The sequence below is a fragment of the Eurypyga helias genome, unplaced genomic scaffold (genome assembly GCF_000690775.1).
Source record: "Eurypyga helias isolate BGI_N326 unplaced genomic scaffold, ASM69077v1 scaffold7483, whole genome shotgun sequence".
Taxonomy (NCBI): domain Eukaryota; kingdom Metazoa; phylum Chordata; class Aves; order Eurypygiformes; family Eurypygidae; genus Eurypyga; species Eurypyga helias.
The window spans coordinates 320-20444 of record NW_010239168.1 but is presented as its reverse complement, the minus strand read 5'-3'; the positions used below and the strand labels follow the sequence as shown (position 1 = coordinate 20444).

Genomic DNA, 20125 nt, shown 5'->3' with positions numbered 1-20125 from the left:
ATGTTTACTGGGATGATGTTAGTCAAGCATACCAACCTTCAGTAACGATATGAGAATTTCTCTTTCTAAAGATTACATAGGATGCATTTGACTTCTAGCAGAAATAATTGGAAAAATAACAAATGCATGTCTTCATGGGTCTTGCCATAATTAAAAACGAAGGGGCATTGCAGAGGAACATAGTTGGGGGTGGGTTTTTTTTGGGGTGTTATATTGGACATTGGCCCTGATGACAGCAGACAGAAATATCAGCTGTGTATTTTCTTCTAGGGACCTAAACTTCAGACTAAAATACGTTTAGAAGAATATTATAGATCTCTTAGTCTTTGTGAAATCTGCCTAGAAAAACATACAACAGTATAGTAGCAGAAAATGTGGCTAAATCAGTTTTTTTCTTAAATACATCCTTCAGAGGGTTCTCCAGCTTGAGGCTGATGTGGCTAGTAGCTTCAGACTTAAGGTTTTAAACAAGATATTTCCTGTGTTTTAACTCCCTACAGGTTTGCTTGCAGTCGGGTAGAAGGCTTCATTGCAAACACGCACAGGACTTGCTGTGCTGAATTGCATATGCACGTAGACTGCTTATGTACGTTGTAAGAAAACAGCTTCTGATATCAAGATTGTACTTGCCCATGTAAGAGCTGATGTGTTGATGTAATAGACACCTGTGGATGGCCCATTGGTTTCTCAGGAATCCACCCCACATCATGTTATGCCAAGATGAAGACAGATGGGAGGGGTTGAAGAGACAAATACTTACACTAAAAAATCTGGCTTCTTCGTTTTTTTCAAATGGCTTGGCTTTGTGGATTTCGGGTTAGTTTTTTCTCCCTACAGCTTTTCGCAAGCGTCTACCTCCTCCCCTTCCAGGGCACTGGAGCAACTCACACATAAACTTCTTGGAATAGGGTAGGAAGGGATAAGGAGCTATATGTAGAAATCCAGAGACCTCTGTTTTATCATGCTCCCTGTGAAAACTCAGTTCAGTTTAGACTTTCAGAATGTTTCAAGCTGGAACAGTCAGCTTTTGAATGGGAAATTGCATTGGACTCTACCAGGAGCTCACCTGAGCACAGCTAACATGCTAAAAGCACTGCTAGCACTTACATCCTGATATAGCATTCCTTGGTATTACTCTGCCCTTTCTACTTGCTTTGGTACTTCTGACAGGTATGAGCTGTTTGGGAAACTGAAGAACATGCTTCTCAGACATGAAAGCCTGACAGGGAAGCTTTGTCATTTGACGTGGTAAAAGGAGAACTGTTTTACTATGTTAAAATCATGCACACGCTTCCTGGAAAATCTTCTGTGGGTCTGAAACTGTGTTACCTTGGCATCAGCATGGTGCTTTTGGCTATGAAAATTTGTCCAAATGCTAAAAATATTGAAGAATGTGAGATCATGTTAACAACATGATCAGCATAGGCAACATTAGGTTTGGAGGCTTTAGCTGCTTGAGTGTTCATGTCAGACAAGTTCCAGTCAGCAGATGAAGGGGCTACAGAATCCTCTCTGACCCTCAGTGTCTCCTGAATTCCTTTTCAGGTCTTGAAAGTCAGCTAGACATTAGACTGGTAGGTAGCTGAAGCTGACAGCTGCCTTCTGGTGGTTATGCCATGCAAAAAGAAATCCTACCTCAGTGTCATTGTTCTCTTTGGTATTATAGAAGATACAGTCACGAGTCTAAAAATCTCAAACCTTACTACATGGGTTATTAAATATAACTGTACATGATTTGGAGGTTTGCTTTTTAAAGATAATAGTGAAATGAACTTCAGATCAGGTGGGCAGCTTTAATTCTTGCCCTCTCCAAACCTTGAAGGCCTAAACTTGGCATGGAAGATGCCAAAAGCATAGAATTCCTGGTGCAGGTGTGTTTACAACTTGCATAGGCTGCTGTCCGTAAGTGCACTCCTTCTGTATCAAAAATTTAGGTTTAGTCCCACATGATGGTGTTACAGGTAGTTTGCAAGAGCCAAGCTGTGTGGCAGCAACTAATTATGTATTGCGGGTCAGAATCACAAAATACAGGAAGAAGCTTTGCTTTACTATCTGAAAATGCCCAAGGCTGCAGAGTGTGCATGAGGCTGGTTACTGTCACGGGCTGCCAGATAGCTAAGTAGTGCTCATGATCCAAGTTACACTTATTTCTTCCCTCTCTTTCCTCTTGTGTCCTCCTTCAGCAGTTTCCTTCAGTGGTAGGCTTCAATTTATTATTTTTATTTGGTTATACTGTGTGTGTATATAGATACATGTCGAAGAATACGTGCATACTTACACTGTACTTAAATCCATGTTTCTTGGTAATCCAAAAACAAGGTGCTTCATAGTGAACCCAGCAGAATATTAATATCATTAAAGGTATCCTAAAATTAGTGCTTTCATACTGCATTAGAAAGATCTCATCATGCATATAAAAGCCTTCTAATGTAGGATAAGTTTCAGAAAAATGGTTCTAAACTCTTTTCAGACTTGTAAGATGTTAACACAGGAAATGAAAAATTCTAAGAGGTGTTTTTGTGTTCTAAAACAGCATTGTGGTGTCCATAAGAATGACCAACTTCTCAGAACTTCTGAAACATTAAAACTTATGACAATTCTATATAGTTGGTTGTTGTTTTTTATGTTAATTATAATAAATATAATTAATTTATAAATTTGTAATTGTATTTGGTCACTTGAGCTTTTACCTTCTGCCAGCCATTTACATTGCTCCTTCAATTCCCTGAGGATTATGCGTCACTGTTGCTGTTTAGTTTCTGCTTTAGGCAGTTTGTATTCCAGGGAAACTTACTGGTATACTGATAGCACACTTTGCTTCAGTAGCAGCAAAGCCTGTGTGTTAAGCTTGTGTAAACTGCTGCCAAGCAAAAAGGGGTCCCTGCTCTTAGCTGCATGTTTCTGCCTCCCCCTCTATGGTGAAATTGGCGCTTATGTGCTGAAGCGCACCAGGAATTAATGTGGCTCAAAGCTTGTATGGTTGTGTGATCTCTGGTGCCAGTGCAAACGGGAAGGGGAGAATGTGCTGCTGGATGGAAGGAGACACCTATTCAGACCCAGCCACTGTGTAACTTGCTCCGGGTTGTGCCAGTAGTTTGTTGTTTTTGCGAGTGCTTGTGTACCTTGCAGTGGTGCTGTGTTCTGAAGGGGGAGAAGCTTACAGTTTTAGGTCCTGACTGCAAAGATTCCTTCTGACTTTACATTCAGCTGACAGGACTTCTCATGCAGAGGATACGGCCTGGAGGAGGCAGGGCTGGAAGCAGTTCTTAACTCTTCCCACCCCTTACTGTCTATTACTGTAGAAACGCATCTAATGTGGTATTTATCTGCTTCTCCAGGCTTTGGACCAGTCATATACCAGTGGTGGTATTCTTCCCCACCATTTAGATTTTTTTGTGTGCTTCACAATGGATGCAAACAAATTGAGAGCTTGTCTAGCTTCACATAGCTACATGAGAAAAATTACAATATCTGAAATTTTAAAGCTTGTGCACCAGCTCTGCATGAGGCGGTGTTGTTTGTGTAGAGAAAGATGTTCTTAACAAAATGTGTAGCAGTGCAACTTTAGGCATCTTACACATACTGAGAATAATAGACAGAACCACAGGTCTCAATCAAGTAACTTTTTAATTGATCAACCGGCTTTCTTGAAGGAACAAACAGAAATGTGGTTGTTACAGAAAGCTGCTGGCAACGTAAGCTATCACATCTCATGTATGTACTCACAAGAGGTGTGTCGTTGGAACAGCAGTTCTTGGTGTCATCTGGTGGTTGGTGTGGGTGGGTTTATTGATTGAGTATGACTGTCATGAATGATGCAGAAACAGGAAACATGGTGTGATAGGAGAGAAGGTCATAATTCTTCTATTGCAGGCTGGTATGTCGTTCATGGCCTCTGAATAAATAACAGTCCTGTGGAACAGGAACATTCAATTCTGCTGGAGAAGGGAAAAGCACTGAAGCTTTCAGTTAGCATAAGAGTGATACTTGCTTATCACTGCAGGTGATTTGGGCTTAGAAATGAGGTCTTAACCCTGGAGAGACTGAGTTTTTGCTTGCAGTAGGGTAAGGTAAGCGTGTTTATTCTGGCCAATAGAAAGGCTTTAGATATGTGGAGTATTTTGGAGTGACTGGATTTTTCTTAGATATCATAATTTACTATGTATTAAGAAATGGAGTATACAAACACCGAATGGTGTTGTACAGGTATCATTATTTTGCCATAATACAATCTATGCTGTACTTCGAGTGACGACACAGTGCCTGGGTCTCCTTCCCTTATGGGGCCATCCTTAAGGGGGAGTGGAGGTTGTCACTCCAAGCGTAACTACTAGTAGTGCTGAAGGATACATGTACAGAAATGGTGTCTTGTACACTGCCTTCTGCAAGTGGCAAGACACTCCTGTTGGAATCTGGAAGAAAAGGCCATAAATAGATGTCATTTTTGCAAGCTTCATCTAGTGTATTATTCTGTAAATAATGAAGTGTTGACCATTTTACAAACATGTTCTGCAGTAGTTTCTTGGTTTTTCTGATATGGCTATGCAAAGACCTTGTAAAGATCGGAAATGCTGTAGTACAGTCTTATGTGGTCTTGGCCTTAATTAGGAATCTGAGGCTGTCTAGAGGAAACTAACAACCATGGAACTCCACTTAAGTAGCATGGTGATCAAGACACAATCTTAACGTTTCTCTGTATCTGCAGAATTAGATTTATTTTTATTGATGACATTTCAGTGGATCGAAGGTGTTCCATATTTTTCAGTTAACAGAACACAGGCAATGTAATGCTGAAAGCTAGAAACAGAAATCAGTGATAGTAACAGATAGTGCTTCAACCTGATACCAGGTGGCAAGAAGACTACTTGGGCTTGAGCTCAGAGGTTGGCTAATTTCTATGCCTTATGCAGTGTTTGTCTCCCTTCTGGTGACTCACTAGTGTGCCCTAGAAAAGGATTCGGGGTGTGGAAAATCAAAGAACCAAGGAGGAACAGTTTGAAGACATGGTTCTTTAACCTAGGAAAATAGAATGGATCTTGTCTCATGGAATATGACCGTTTGATTATTCACTAGTTTTTTTGTGGCTGAGACACCTGTGCCTGGAATGGATGGTGCTGCCAGAGCAGCTCATCCTTTTGCTCTTCACTTGACATGAGGAGATGAATGGGAGCCATCTTTAACTTGCCATGTCATTGGTTTCCCATTGTGGGGACTTTATTACAGTGACTACAGAGGAAAAGTGGGGTCTTTAAACTTTATTCCAGTTCGTGCAGATTTAAATGCTTAATACTGACTTGAAAGTTCAGTGAAGGAAATTCAAAATGTATAGTTCTCTGCTTTGGTTTAAATAGATGTTTCCATATTTTCTTTTTATAGCTTCTTCAACAGCTGAAGCGATTAATATGTGACCTCTGCAGATTATATAATCTTCCTCAGCATCCAGATGTTGAAATGTTAGATCAGCCATTACCAGCTGGACAGGTAAATTAAAAAGCTGTGGACACCTCCTTATAGTAATGAAGGAGTTGGTTTTTCAACATCAGGAAATGAGATGGTGGGAATGGTTAAACCAGAACTGAGATATGAAGCACTGTAGCTTTATGGTGCCCTCAATCTGAATTTTGCTTGCAGAATACATTTAATAACTGTGATAATATTAAACAAATTCCTTTGGAGTTCTGTTTATTTGAAAAGTGTGTATATGATTTCGGTGTTGCCAGTTTAACTGCCTCCTAAACACTGTTCAGGGCAATTGCTCTGCATTTCTAGTGCTTCCCAAATTGACTTTTTCCCAAAACGTACGTGTGATTAAACTCTGTTTACATTTTCTTGAAGAGTAGATGTTTTACAGTGTGCACTTGGATGAACTACTATTGATGTTTCCCTCCTTCTTCAATCCCTGGAGAGACATGAGATATCAAGACCATATGCTACCTTGAGTAGGGGGTATCTGAGATGCCTTGTTTACTTATTGTGCAGTTGACAGATTAAGAGTTGTGAAGGATTGTGAAATGTTCTGGTTAACTAAAATGTTCTGTATTTTGCTGAAAGCAGAACTGGTAACTGCCAATAGCTGTTCTTTTTTTTGGTATTTTTAATAAGATTGATAATCTGCTTTTGCTTATACATGTTAAGATGACATGATTTCTAAAAACTCCTGTAGCGTAACAGATGGTTCTCCTGTGGTGACAGTACTATAGTAATGACAAATAACTTGCTTAACTTTGGTCATGTGCCAAATTGTAATCCTATGTCTTTTCTCTGAGCCACCCACAAAGCAATGCAACTATAAGGAAATAGGCCTGTAATATTAGAACCATAGAATCATTTAGGTTGGAAAAGACCTTTAAGATCATCAAGTCCAACCATTAACACTGCTGATAATGCCACTAAACCATGTCCTACAGCACCTCATCCACATGTCTCCTAAATACCTTCAGGGATGCTGACTCAACCACCTGCCTGGGCAGCCTGTTCTAATGCATGATAACCCTTCCAGTGCAGAAATTCTATCTAATATCCAATCTAAACCTTCTCTGGGAAAACTTGAGGCCATTTCCTCTTCTCCTGTCACTTGAGAGAAGGGACCAACAGCCACCACTCTGCAACCTCCTTTCAGGCAGTTGTAGAGAGCACTAAATTCTCCCCTGAACGTCCTCTTCTTCAGGCTGAACACCCCGAGCTCCCTCCGCCACTCCTCACAGGACTTGTGCTCCAGACCCTTCCCCAGTTCCATTCCCTTTTCTGGACACGCTCTAGCACCTCAATGTCTTTCTTGAAGTGAGGAGCCCAAAACTGAACACAGTTTTCAAGGTGCAGCCTCATCAGTGCCCAGTACAGGGGGGCGATCACAGCCCTAGTCCTGCTGGCCACAGCTTTCCTGATGCAGGCCAGGATGCCATTGGCCTTCTCGGCCACCTGAGCACACCAACAGCTCATGTTCATTAGGAAGTAGCTTCATCGAAGAGTCTTGCTTATGCTCTGCAACTCAAAAGCAAACTCATGGAAGGTTTCTTAGCCAGAAATGTCAGATAACTTTCAAGTTAAATAAGAGTGACCTTAGTAAGTCAGACCAAAGATCCATCTAGTCCGCTGCTTTGTCTACAGCAGTGGCATTCCTTCCTTGCCAGAGGAAGAGTAAGCAGAGCCCAGGCATATCAGAATGCTCCTGAGTATTTCTGCAGTTCAAACTTTGAGCTTGAAGTGATATTCTGAAATGGAAGGCTATGAGAAATGAAGTAATTGTGTTTTCTGGTATGTTATCACATAATCTAAAAACAATGGCTAAATGATGATAGTAGTTGTTGCATAGAAGTTCTAGGTAGTGAAACAAAAATCCATTGAAATTTAGAGGTCCAAAGTTTGTTAGGTTTTTTAGAGGTCTAGCATGTATATGGATCCTAGTCAGAGCCATGATCTGATTCCATGGTTAAGATATCTTGAGTTATAACCTGCTTGACTTGCTGTGTTAGTCAGCCTCAGAATAGGGTATCCTTATCTGAATCTTAAGTTTCCAATTATAACTTAATGCAAAATTAATTGTGACATTCTGTTTTTTTACTTCATGCAAAAATCTCTTCACTATTGTACCAGGGAAGTGTCTTTGTGTATCTTCCACATTAAACTTGAGTCCTTTGCAGACCTTGATGTGTGTAACTTTCATATATACTGCTTTCTGTTTGATAGTAGACTTCCAGTTTTTGAAAGAAAGGAACATACGAACAACTTACACAGAAACCTCATTGTTGTATTGCAGAACGGAACAACAGAAGAAGTTACATCAGAGGAGGAGGAGGAAGAAGATATGGGTGAAGTATGTGTGTATATGAGATTGTTATCCTAATCTGGTAGAATTCTGGCATTTTGCTCTGCAGTGACTGGCTTATTATTAAGCCAAACTGTAAAATGTAATCTCCCTAGAGTTCAACAGAAAAGATAATTTAAAATTTGGATGTTTACCTTAATGTCAGCTTTCACTTCAACCATAAAACTGGTGAAATTTTCTTCTTAAACCTAGATCTCAGCTGTGAGGTACTTGGATACAGAGAATTGGACATCTGTGCTTTAGTCAAACAGTACATAACATTGTGTGCCAAATCAGTAAGTTTGCATTGTTAACTCCTATTTCAAGCAGCATATGAACAGGCTCTGATACAGTTGAAAAGTGCCTCCCAAATTCAAGCAGACTGGCTAAAAGTAAATCAGTTTGCTGATTTATTGAACAGGTGAGGTAGTTTATAACTATAATACATTGAAGGAAAGGGAAGGACATACGAAACAGACATGTGAAACTTTAAGGGGTTTATGTCACTGTCTGGCAATATGGTGTTCCTTTTAATGATTTTTTGTTTGTTTGTTTTTACTGTGTGAGAACCACCCTTTTTCAATTACTTCTACAACATCGTAGAATAGCTTCAAGATGCTTGCTTTTTGAACCACTATTAATTACCTTTTTATAGAGCTGTTCTGACTACTTCATATTTAGGTTTTTAATGAAAGTGTGTAGTAAGAATGAACATCTTTGAGTAGAATCTCTTCCTTTAGAAAAGATAAAAATGTTACTCATATTTTGGAGTTCATTTGAAGCAGCCTCTCACATTATATGTAGCCTGATCCAGACCACATTTGTTGGAGCCAGAGTTTCTGTAACAGTGGTATGTATGCTCTGCTGTCCTGTTGCCACAAGGTTCTTTTGCTTTCAGACTTGTAAGTAGATGTTTGCACTCTGTGCAGGTTACTTTAGACAGAAAAACTGTCATGTCTGTCATTATTTATGAGCTAACAGGTGTTGTTTAGTGTGGCACTGTTACCTTTTAACTTGTAATCTAGTCCAATTTCTAAGTTGAAAAGCAGCTTAGGGTTCCTAGGGCTACATCATTATTTTGGGAAGCAAGAGCATTTTAAAGAATACTCATTCTGAAGTGTGTTACAGTTGGAGGAAGCAGTGTCAAAGGCAATCTTAGTCAATAAGACATCCTTGAATTGGCATTTATGGCCAGGTTTTCTTGCCATGCAAACAGATGGTGCATGAGGAGTAGCCACAGCTGTGGTGGAGCACAGCATGTTGGAGCGTATCTGATAGTTGTGTACTCATTGCTTGCTGGTGTGGCTGCTGTAGTGCTCCCTTTTTTTTCTTAAGGTATTTGCATCCTTCTCCTCTCCACAAATAGCACTTGAATCACCTCACAGGCAGTTGTCTGAAGTTCAGAGTGCTCCTCTGCAACAGGATAACCCTGTCTCAGAATAGAGTGGAAGATTTTTTTGTGTCAGAACTGAAATGTTTGCTTGTGTGATCATGATACTTGACCACATAATTTTGTCTCATAGTCTAATGCTGCATTTCATCTTCAGCTGAAATGTTCACCTTGAATAAAGTACATGTTGCTTTCTAACATTTAACTTTCTTGAAAGTACATGTTGCTTTCTAACATTTTTTCTAACAAGGATTGCTGTAGCCCTGCCAGGTATGTTAATCACTGTTTGCCAGAAGTGTCATATAGCTAGGATTGTAGTTGTAAAAAGTCTGCTTTTAAAGACATCTTGGAGACACTCTGACTTTGAGCACTTTTGGCTTCTCAAGCCCAGTTCAGAATGCCTTGACTTCCTGTTTTCTATCTACTTTAATGGTCTAATTCACTACAATCTTAACTTCTTGCAGAGGTTTTATTGTGCTTGTTTCTGTAACCGGAAACATGTGAATTTGGGTCTTGCTTGGACTGTGAAGGCTCCTTACATTTCTGGTGAATGCTGTTGGCTGAAGAGTGAAGTCAGAGCAAATAGAAATGGAATCCAACAATCACTAATACAGTGCTGTGCAGTATGTGACTGTATCCCTGAATGCCCTTGGAGAGGGTTTCATTGAACAAAGAGCATAGATAAGTTATTTACAGTCAATTTCCCTCTATTCTGTAGGACATTGAAGATCTGGATCACTATGATATGAAGGAGGAGGAACCACTTGATGGGAAGAAATCTGAGGATGAAGGCATTGAAAAAGAGAACCTTGCGATCTTAGAAAAAATCAGGAAAAATCAAAGGCAAGATCACTTAAATGTGAGTTAATGATTTAAGTTTTTTCTTTGCAATACTTCAGGCTTTAAAACAGAAACGGTTTTCAGCAAACAAAGCTTACTGCTATGCACCTAGACATAAATTAACCTGTAGCTCCAGTATATGTAGGACAAATGTCTCAAGTTATGGGACCTAAATAGCTCTTTTCAGAGAAGTTTGAGTAGGCCAGCTAAAATTCCAAGGACGTTTACTAAATGGACTCGTATTTTATCAAAATTGGCAACACAAGAAGTTGTTAGTCCACATCCCACAGAGGTGTAAAAACTACTTCAAAGCACTCTAATTAAGCCTGGGAGAATGCTATCATGATTTCCTTTGGCAAACTAGGCTGGGGTGTTGGCATTTTGGATGCAGAAGCATTTGTTTCAGATTTTCACTAGAGTCAACCCTTACATGTAGATCTAGGTTTTACACTTGTTAATGATAGTCTCCTAATTTTCAGAGGTATCTGTTTGGTTGTCCCTCTGTCTCTTGCTTGATGCCTTTGTTACAAACAGGATCAGTAGAAAGCATCTAGGCTGTAAGCATGACTTCCGTTGCTGAGCCCTTATTAATACAACAAAGCCATATATAAAACTGCATTAAAAGTCATGGGTGACTTACATACTCAGTAAACCCAGGAATTTAGACTTTAAATCCATTTTATGCATGAGTGTGTTTTTCAGTAATATATGTGCTGCTTGTAAATTACTGAAGGGTGTTGGTTTTTTTTTTCTTACCATACATAAAGCAAGAGGCCTTTAGCAGCTCTTCAGCTTTAGTATCACACTTTTCTGAGTGATCCTGCTAGCGGGCAGTAGTAAAAAAAACCCTCTTTGTTCTCCAGAGGCTTAGAAATGTTTTGGCACAAGTGCCAAGTTCCAGAGAAGCATCTGCTTCTCTAAGGTGCGTGTCAGAGGGAATGATGATGTCATACAAACTTAATTTTATTTATTTAGCCTTTGGCTTCCAAAGAAATAAAACCTTTCGTTTCACAGAGGCTTAGAATGTGTAATGTATTAATTTAATGACTTTTGTTTATGACCAATTTCAGCTAAAGGTAAGGGTTCTAACATTTTCACAAGTCTCCTGTACAGAAAGAAGGTGCTTAAGTTGGTGCCCTCTACTGTGAATTCCTAAGTTTGTATATGCTGTCTGGCAAGTCAGCAGACATGTAGATCATGTCCAGACACAAGATGTGCTATTTCTCCTTAAGCTAATAGTTGAGGATGTGAGTTGAGGATCTGTAGTTAGGTACAGAGGAAGGACCTGTAAGTGTTTAGGGAAGGAATGATATTTAGGATTGGTATGTGGGGAACACCAGAATTTTTGCCCAAGGAACCTGCTTTGTTCTATTTCTTAAACTTGACGATTTTTCTGGTAATATTTTCTAAAAAACCTAAATTGCACTTAAAAATTATATTAGCTTCAGGAGAACTGCTGTTGTAAACTTATTTTGATTTGTAGTGAGAACTATATGCACTCCAAGTGTTTGGGTGCTATCCAAGCCAATCCACTTTTACTGTTGGATGCATTCCTGATAGATCTATTTATCCTAAAAATTTAGGGAAAAGGCTTCTTTAGTTAGCAGAATCTTGACTATCTTCTGTCATAAACAAAGTAACGAAGTTACTAGTTAGTAACTAGGTTACCTAAATAACTTCAATTTTGAAGAAAAAGTTCCTCCTCATAGTTACTGACACTTGAACATGGAAAAGAGATTCAGTTTGTAGTCATCTCTTTTGCAAAGGAAATAAAATAGAAATGCTTCTATCAGAGTTCTTCAACTACAAGTTTTGGGTTTCTGTCCCAGTGCTGTTCTAATGACTTGAGTGCAAACCTGTCGAAAAATACCTTAGACACGTGTTCTGCTGAAATAGGCAGCATGAGATAACTGGCTAGAGGAGATTGCCCTTTGATTTGTGTATCAATTCAGTAGTTAGCTATCAGGTTGTCTGAAGGAGAGTGTACAGTAATGGTCAAACCTTAAAAAAAACTCCAAACAAAACCAAACCCCAACCAACCAAACAAAAAACCCTGAAACCTAATCAGCACATCAGTATTTAAAAGCAGGTAAATATAAGGGGCCAAGCTGCTTGTGCTGAAAAGTCAAGTCTGTTTTAAAACCTGACTAACCATAAACACAACAGTCATTTAAGGCTTTTGTTTAAATATAAATGTTTGAGCAGTTGCTTATTGAGCCTGTACATATTTCTGTATTTATACCTGAGACCTAATTAATGGTAAAGACTCCTTACTCATTAAATAAAATCCTCTTGCAGTCTGAAAGACATGGGCTGGTTTATTGTCATCTAAAAATTTGGTAGGACTAAAAATTTTTTTGCAATGTCAACTTGTTCCTTGATGTGGAACGTCTCTTTAAAACTGCAGGTTTTCTTTTGCTATCTCTTCTTTCCCATTTGGCCAATATAGCCTTTCCTTTTGCTTTTTCTTCCCACATTTAGTGGAGCTGAAATGAACACTACTGTGTTTTTGTTTGACAACAGCAGATTCAACTTACATAATAGCTGTTTCTCATGCCAAGACACTCTTGTTGATGTTGGTGCATAAACAAGGTCAGCTGAGTACAGGGAACAGGGTATTCAACTGCTGCTGAGGAACCGTGGTATTTTTGTGGGTCACCAGAAATAGCTGCACTGCTTAAATAAATTCTCAAAGGACTTGTGAGGGTTTATTCTTAAGTGCTTGAGAATTTACAACTATAGCTGCACTACTGACCCAGGAAGGAGCTCACCTAGTAGCACTTAAATGCCCTTTTATGCTGCCAAAACCTGGAACTTGGAACATGTTAAACCTGCTCTGAGACAGCATAAGTTGCAGTGTCGTAACATAAAGCAAAATTTAAATCTGTACAGCCCTTCACAGTGGGTTTTCTGAAAGGACAGCATGAGTTTCACAAACGTAAATGTAGTGACTAAACATAGTCTGTTTTTCACACAGCTGTTTGGTATACTTTGTTTCCTTAGCAGAGGAAAGTAAAACAAAGCTGTTCTACTTACATGCTGCTTGTTGGAAGAGGGAACGCAAAGCCTAATGTAGGACTTTGAGTAATGCCTAATGCAGCCAGAAGACTTCTCAGTTTCTTTGTGTTCAGTGGCCCAAATCCATGGGTCATCCTCCCTCCCCTTGGCTGAAATGCAGGTCGAGTATACAGATCAGGCCAAAGGTGTCTCCGTAGGGAAGAAGTGCATGCAGTCCTATGTTTGCATACTCCTGATGGGTAAAAGACATTTTTGTGCTGCTCAAGGCTTTTGTTATAGGAGATTTTTAGGGTTTTGTGTGTTTTACACAAGTTAAGAGGATGTATCTACTTACTCTATAAACTAGTTTTCTTCCTTGCCAGTATGCTTAATCCTATTCGTCTTGCTGGCATCAGAAAATAAACTTAAATTTGGCTTGCAGTACAGTGTGTAACTTGGAGCAAAAATTAATCCTCCTCTTAACCTTGTAATAACTGTAAAGAATCACTTGCTTACTGGGAATAAAAAAGGTCTTTGAACTGGAATCATTAACTTCAAATATTTAACAACTTGTTGCTGCTTGCTTTTCAGACATCTCTCCCCACATAGTCATTTTCAAGATTAATGCTTTTCTTATTCAATAATGCTATTAGCTTGCTGAGGAGTTTATGCACTTTCCCCAGAAGTCTCAAATGTTTCCACTTTCATCTTCAGATTTTATGAAGTCTAAGTTGTCATTTCCATGTTCAGTCTAATCCTTGAAGTAAGTATGAATCTACTTCCAGGAACGAATGTACTTCTGCACGAATACTGAGAAAGTTTTGCTCTTTTTTGGTCACTTTAATTTTTTATTTTATTATCTTGGAGGAGGTTCCCTTCTGTGTTATGTTTTAGAAGGGATTTTTTTGTCTTGGGGCTGAATTATATATGAAATGCGTTGAGTGAGGTGAAGTACCGTAACATTTCCATGTGTGACAGTATTTTTCTGATCAAACAGAAAAAGGAAAACCTGCTTTTTGGGTTTAAAATTGCAGTGAACTACCCCTCTTACCTCATAGAACCCATTTAAGGAGCAGGCTCTGGTTGTGTTTTGAGGGGTGGAAGGGGAGAGGAAAATCTCCAAAGGAGAGAAAAGCCAGGGCTGTAGAACCTCACATCTCTGGAGACTTAGGGCAGCAGATGGCTGGGGCAGTGGCATGTGCTATGCTTATTTCTGCTGATTACCTCCTGTAGCAGGGATTTCTCCCAACTTACCTGCTCATTGTTCTGGAGAACCACAAGTGTGTTTGTACAGGAGAGGATGAGACTTCTTGTAACTATTTGATTACTTAATAGGAAAACAGTCACTTGGGGCTTGTCTGGCAGCTCTTTTAACTTCTTCAGTTTACAGATCAATGGCCATGCCTTTCTGCTCTTGGCATCAACCCCATGTGACAGATAGCTATAAGATCCCATGATTGACAAGTTACTTCTAAGGCAGTTGCAACTAAGTCTTGATCTCACAACTGGATAAATGGGAGCTTTATCTCTCTTGGAGCAGTTAGTCCCACTTTTCCAGAAGGACACAGATATTTATATCTGGATTCAGTCTTGAAAATTTTAACTTGCTTATAATGGGTTATTGAAAGTTCAGGTGTTTAATTTTAGTACCATTATAGTCAAAACTGAACTCACTGTAGTACTATATTAGGCTGTGGTGTGATGCAAGTAGTACTGTCTTCTAAACTGCACTTCAACAGTGGTTATAAAAAACAAAAGTGACAGCAGAATTAAGACTTAGTGTTTCAAAGCAGTGGTGTTTGGCATTAAAGTTACCATCAGATCTAGCAGTAAATCTCTGCAGGCTTCCTCTTCAACTTCTTCCGAGGGTAGTTCAGAGCACGTAAAGTAAGCTCCTGTGCTAAACTACTTAACTTAAGCTTGCTAGCCTCTTTCTCTTGATCACAGATCACTAGTTTGCAGTCTACTGATTGGTTAGAGTAGCAAGTCTAACTGTAATACTGCTAAATAAGGAGTGGGCAACGCAACTAGAAACTCCTAGGAACAAGGGTGAAAAGCACTGTCATAGACAAAATCTACTGAGGATAGCTTACGCACACGAAAATCAACCCTGGTTTTTGTTTAAATACGATTTCTGTTTATCAGCAGTTACAATGGCACTCAGGAGTATGTGTGTTAAGTTTTGGTTTTAAATTACTACAGTACAGAAGATACTTAAATTTTCATATGCCAAGATGAGCTTCCAACATTATGTATAGAAGTTCAGTAGCTTAATTTGATGGAAATAAAGATGCAATGAGGAAACTAGTTTTCCACAGGATGTCTTTGAGAATCTAAGTTGTTTTTAAATTGCCTGCATTTAGAGGTTGATGTTCTATGAAAAATGTAAGAAAATGCTTGCTTTCAGTAAGCAACACCGCAGATGTGGCAAGGGTATTGCACAGATCTGCACGGAAGACAGCTGAAATTTTGACACTTGTTTATGAAATGTCTTTCCTTCAAACTCAACACATCAAGTCTCAACATTAACACTCACAGTACAGGTCTGAAAAAGCACAGCAATTCCATAGAGAACTGTGGTTAACACTGTTGTGTTAACTTGTTAAGTGTAATGCTTCCTTTTTCAGATAATCTATAAATAGTAGTAAGCTGCAAATAATGTACATAATCAACCAAGTTTTTCCATAAAACTTAATTTGCTTGCTGTTGAAGGAAGAGGAAGCCCTTCTTTTTCTGATACTGCACAATAGACAGGGGCCTGAGTAAACTGAGAAATTACTCGTCTGCAGCCCTGTCTTTATGTACCTTTTGTTTAATCAAATTAAAGGAGTTGCCTTTCACTTGTGTATTTAAATACAAAGTTTGTTCTTCATACTGGTCCGTTAAGTAAAACTAGTGGAATCTGTGATCTGCATAATTAAATCCAGTGGAATATGAAAATCAATAGCCTAAAAGAATATTCTACAGATTATATTGTGAAACTAAGCATATGATATGATGCTACTGAACAGAGAAGATAAAGGAGTATGTGGAGGCTTTACCATCAAGTAACTAATACTGATACTTAATCCTTACTAAGCAATAATTTGATCCTACAATTAAGACTTTGTAGAATATATCATATCACTGTTGAGTTCAGGTATTAGACAATGGTCATAGCTGCTTCAGATTCTTCCAGTAATACTTCTGACACTGCTGTCCAGGAAGGATCTCTTTGTAGCGTTTCATAGTGCCTGAAAGGAAGTTGAAGAAACAAATGTCTTAAGATGTTTAGATGGAGTAGAAAAGCAGATCTATAAACTAATCTCTACTTCATAGAGGGAGGCTGTGCTTAACTTTGCTCTAGGGGCTTTTTTTGTGTTTGGTGGTGGGGTTTTTATTTCCTTTTCTTTGTTGGTTTTCTTTTGTTCTTCCCCTCCTGAAAGAATGCTTATGAGCCACACATATTAGCCTCTGTTGTAGTGGGGGTGACTGAAGGCCAAGCAGCTTCAGCAAACTGCATGGGCCTCATGAAATAATCTACCTTTGGGAAACTGATGGCTGGTGACAGCCCAAGTTTCACAGGGTCGGGGTTTGGGTTGATAGCTACCTTAACTCATTTGGAGTCTTCATTCCTTTTCCATATTTTAAATCTTGTAACACTAATTTTTATCTCTCCATTTTCCAAAAACCTTGAATGTAAAATGGCATTTTGGGAAGAGTATATAAGCAGGGTAATCACGTAACATTATAAGGTTTTCTGTAAGGCTTAGGTACAGTACAGCTTTCAACACCGGTAAAAAAAGATCACCATTTTTTCTGCTAACTTTGGCATTGAATTGGAGAGGGTAATCTAGGTCCTTTTAGTGATCGTGTTGTTCTAAATAAGCACTTTATGAAGGATGGAAAAAGTTCTATCCTCACTTTAAAGCTCACAAAAATGAGGCTTAAGTTAATACCAAGGTTGCAGAACTGTCAGCACTGGGGATATGTGCAGAATATGTCCAGTGCAGCAGTTGTTGATATAAGTAGACATCAGTTACTTGAAATGGTGTGTTCATGAGTTTGTCAATAACCAGTGGTTTTTAGAGCCAGTCCTTTTATATGCCTGTCACTTAAAGGTCTCTTCTTTTAGCACTTTATCTCATGTTGAAATATCAGCCTCAGAAGTTGTATGTTAAATTTTCTGTCACTTTGAGATGCTGAGTGACACAGAACTGAGCTCTAAAAGGACAGAAGATGTTTCCGCCCTGGTTGCGTAAACCACAAGAACTATGACGAATTACAACAAAAAATTTGGTATTCTAAGGTTTACTTACCTTAGTCTTCCTCTATGTAGGTGTTGGGTGTGGGTTTGTGATTTGGTTTTTTTCTTTTTTTCCTCCCCTTCTCTCTTCCACTCTATTGCAAATAATGTTGCTTTTGTTCTGCATTTTTCTAAATATATTGGCTGGTCTTAATTCATCCAGAAGCTGGTGTTCTATAGTGGATACTTCCTAACTCCTGTGTCTTTTCATATCCAAATGAAAATATGCTTCTGAGAAAACAGCAAAACCTTATGAGCAGCAGCTTTTTCTTAGTATTAGTCTCACTCTTCTTTCCAGTAGAGTAAGAGGTGCATAAGAGCAAAAGGTAAGAGGAAATATTTCCCTATCAGAAATGTACTCTGGATCCACCTTGGAAATCAAAATGCCCAAGAGATTAAAATCCCTTTCAGAAAGATGTCTTTTGTACCTTGATTAAAAGATTTATCACCTATACCATGTTGGTATTGTTGATATATATTAATGTGCTGCTTTAAAGGGAGTGTCTTGTTTCTTTTGGGTAGTCTTTGCTCACTAGAATATGTAACTTTTCAAAAACCTAATCCTTATACAGAAATTAATATATTCTTAATACCTTCTAGTTAGTATAACTTTGTAATGGAAATAAGACCTTTTGATTTAAATAGTACTTTTCACTTATTTGGAGTCTTTTTTGTTTGTTTCAGGGTGCAGTCTCTGGGTCAGTTCAGGCTTCAGATCGACTTATGAAAGAACTCAGGGATATATATAGATCACAGAGTTATAAAACAGGTAAAATGCTTCAGATTTCCCTTTTTAAAATACACTTTAAAAGAATTCTTTTGATAAATATTTCCTGCTATATCCTTCTGTGTGTTTTTGTCATGTATATGTACATATGTGTCTATGTGTGCACATATATATAAAAAAACATAGATGCATACATTATGGGTAATGTCATTATATAGTGTATTTGAGGAGAAAAAGGAAGTCGGGATATGTGTCCTCTAAAAAGTTCTTCCTTTCTGTTATGCAAAGCTTGATATGTGAATTACACAATTGGTGTAGCTATGAGAATTCTCTTGGGGCGGGTGACTACAAAGAACAACTCAAGATTACTCGTGGGATTTCTTGAGTGTTCAGAACTACCTGAAATTCAGCTCTCCAAGTATACAGGGCCAAAGGTTTGACCACTACCAGCAGGTAGTACTGCTCACAAGAACACGCGTGCTGTAGAGGGAGTTGTGTTCAACAGCAGAAGGCTTCGTTGTTATACAGGATTTAACCTTAATTACACTGCTGTTACTTTTACTATTTTGTGATGGTGTTAATCTGATCCTGGGCTCTGTGCAGTCCTTGGAATAAGGATACAAATGACAATAGAAAACAAGCTTGTCTTTTAAATCTGTTTGAATAACAAACCCTGATTAGCTGTGGGTAAGTAGGTGGCTGGCTGTTCTATTTGTTCATTATAAGGGCTGTATCTAAATTAGCTCAGCAAAGGAATCTGTATATATTGAATTGTCTGAATGTTACTATACAAGAAGTAAAGTTACCTATGTTTCAGGCAAGTTGTATTCCTGTAGGCCAGGTGAGTACACAACGCCATCACTGCAGCCAGGTATGAGGACTTGCTGCAGGCCAGGATGGGAACAGGAGGAATGCCCGATTAGAAAGTCAATCTAAACTTTAATCCTCTGTCTTATACTTTTCTGAACTTCTCCCCTAGTTTGTTTCTAGTTGGCTTACATCTCACTTGGCTATAGCATTTTAAATCATGTGTAAAAAGGACAGAGTTGGCGAGACAATAGGTTCCTGTTTTGATTTGCCGTATTTACCTTTTAGGTAGGTAGTTTTATGTGCTGAAGTACTGTGGACAGTGGTAAAATGTCTGAAGTCTAAATTTGATTAGGTGACCTAGTATTGGTCTAACATAGCCTACTTGTAGGCTTTATTGCAACTGAGTGCTTGCCAGTATGCCCTAATTGCCATCCATCCGATAAAGAATGGATTAGCGGGTCTAAGGAAGAGTCTGTAAATAGATCTGTATCAAGTCATGAGGGATGCTTTACTGCCCATGTGTGATCTTCAGGGTTTGTTTCTGTGGTTAGAACCACAATTGGGTATAACAAATCTACTTGACTATGAAGACTGCATGGTGCTTAATCACATGGTGATACTGCTAGGGGCACAACCAGGAGCCCCTATAACATGTGCAGTTTTTGAGGTGAGGATTTTGGTTGCTTAATGATACCATTTCTTGGCTTTAGATTAATAACAAGTCTTAACTAATTTCAAAAGACTACACTGATGTAGGAATGCATATTCTAAATGATGAGGAAAAGTAAATCTTGCTGTACTGTAAAGAAAGTTGAGAAACTAAAGGGTGAGTATAGTAACTTAGTTATGGCTCAGGAATGTGTAAAAGGACTGCAACTGGATGCTTCATGTCAATCTCTAAAACAGCTAATGAAGTAAAGTGTCAGGTGGAGGTTGACACTATAAAACTGATGGCAGTCCTGCTCTGAAACATAGTCCTACTGATACACTGATTATATTTTGCCGGTAAATGATGCTGTTTGAAACTAGTTAAGTTTTATAACATGCCTTATAGCTTCATTTAGTCTTAGGACTGAGTGGAATTTAAGTATCAGTTCATCTGCTTTGCACAAAACTTTTGCTTTTATAGCCTAGTTCTGTGTTTTGTTAGATAACTGTCACTACGTGAGCAGGGGCATGGCAGCTAATTGACTTTTTAATCATAGAATGGTTTAGGTTAGAAGGGACCTTAAAGATAACTTGGTTCCAACCCCCCTGCCATGGGCAGGGACA

The 20125-nt window shown here is 38.7% G+C and overlaps 1 protein-coding gene across 1 annotated transcript in view; it reads left to right on the top strand.

Moving 5' to 3' along the window:
* The window catches only part of LOC104504750 (ubiquitin-conjugating enzyme E2 Q2-like), a gene marked incomplete at its 3' end in the record, with an annotated part of 34219 nt that extends 16081 nt beyond the window's left edge, over nucleotides 1-18138 (top strand). Inside the window, exons 3-6 of the mRNA XM_010148044.1 lie at nucleotides 5377-5481; nucleotides 7757-7813; nucleotides 9913-10053; nucleotides 18001-18138. Of these exons, the coding sequence (XP_010146346.1) occupies nucleotides 5377-5481; nucleotides 7757-7813; nucleotides 9913-10053; nucleotides 18001-18138 (441 nt within the window). The remainder of the gene's footprint in view (nucleotides 1-5376; nucleotides 5482-7756; nucleotides 7814-9912; nucleotides 10054-18000) is intronic.
* Nucleotides 18139-20125: the final 1987 nt, after the last annotated feature.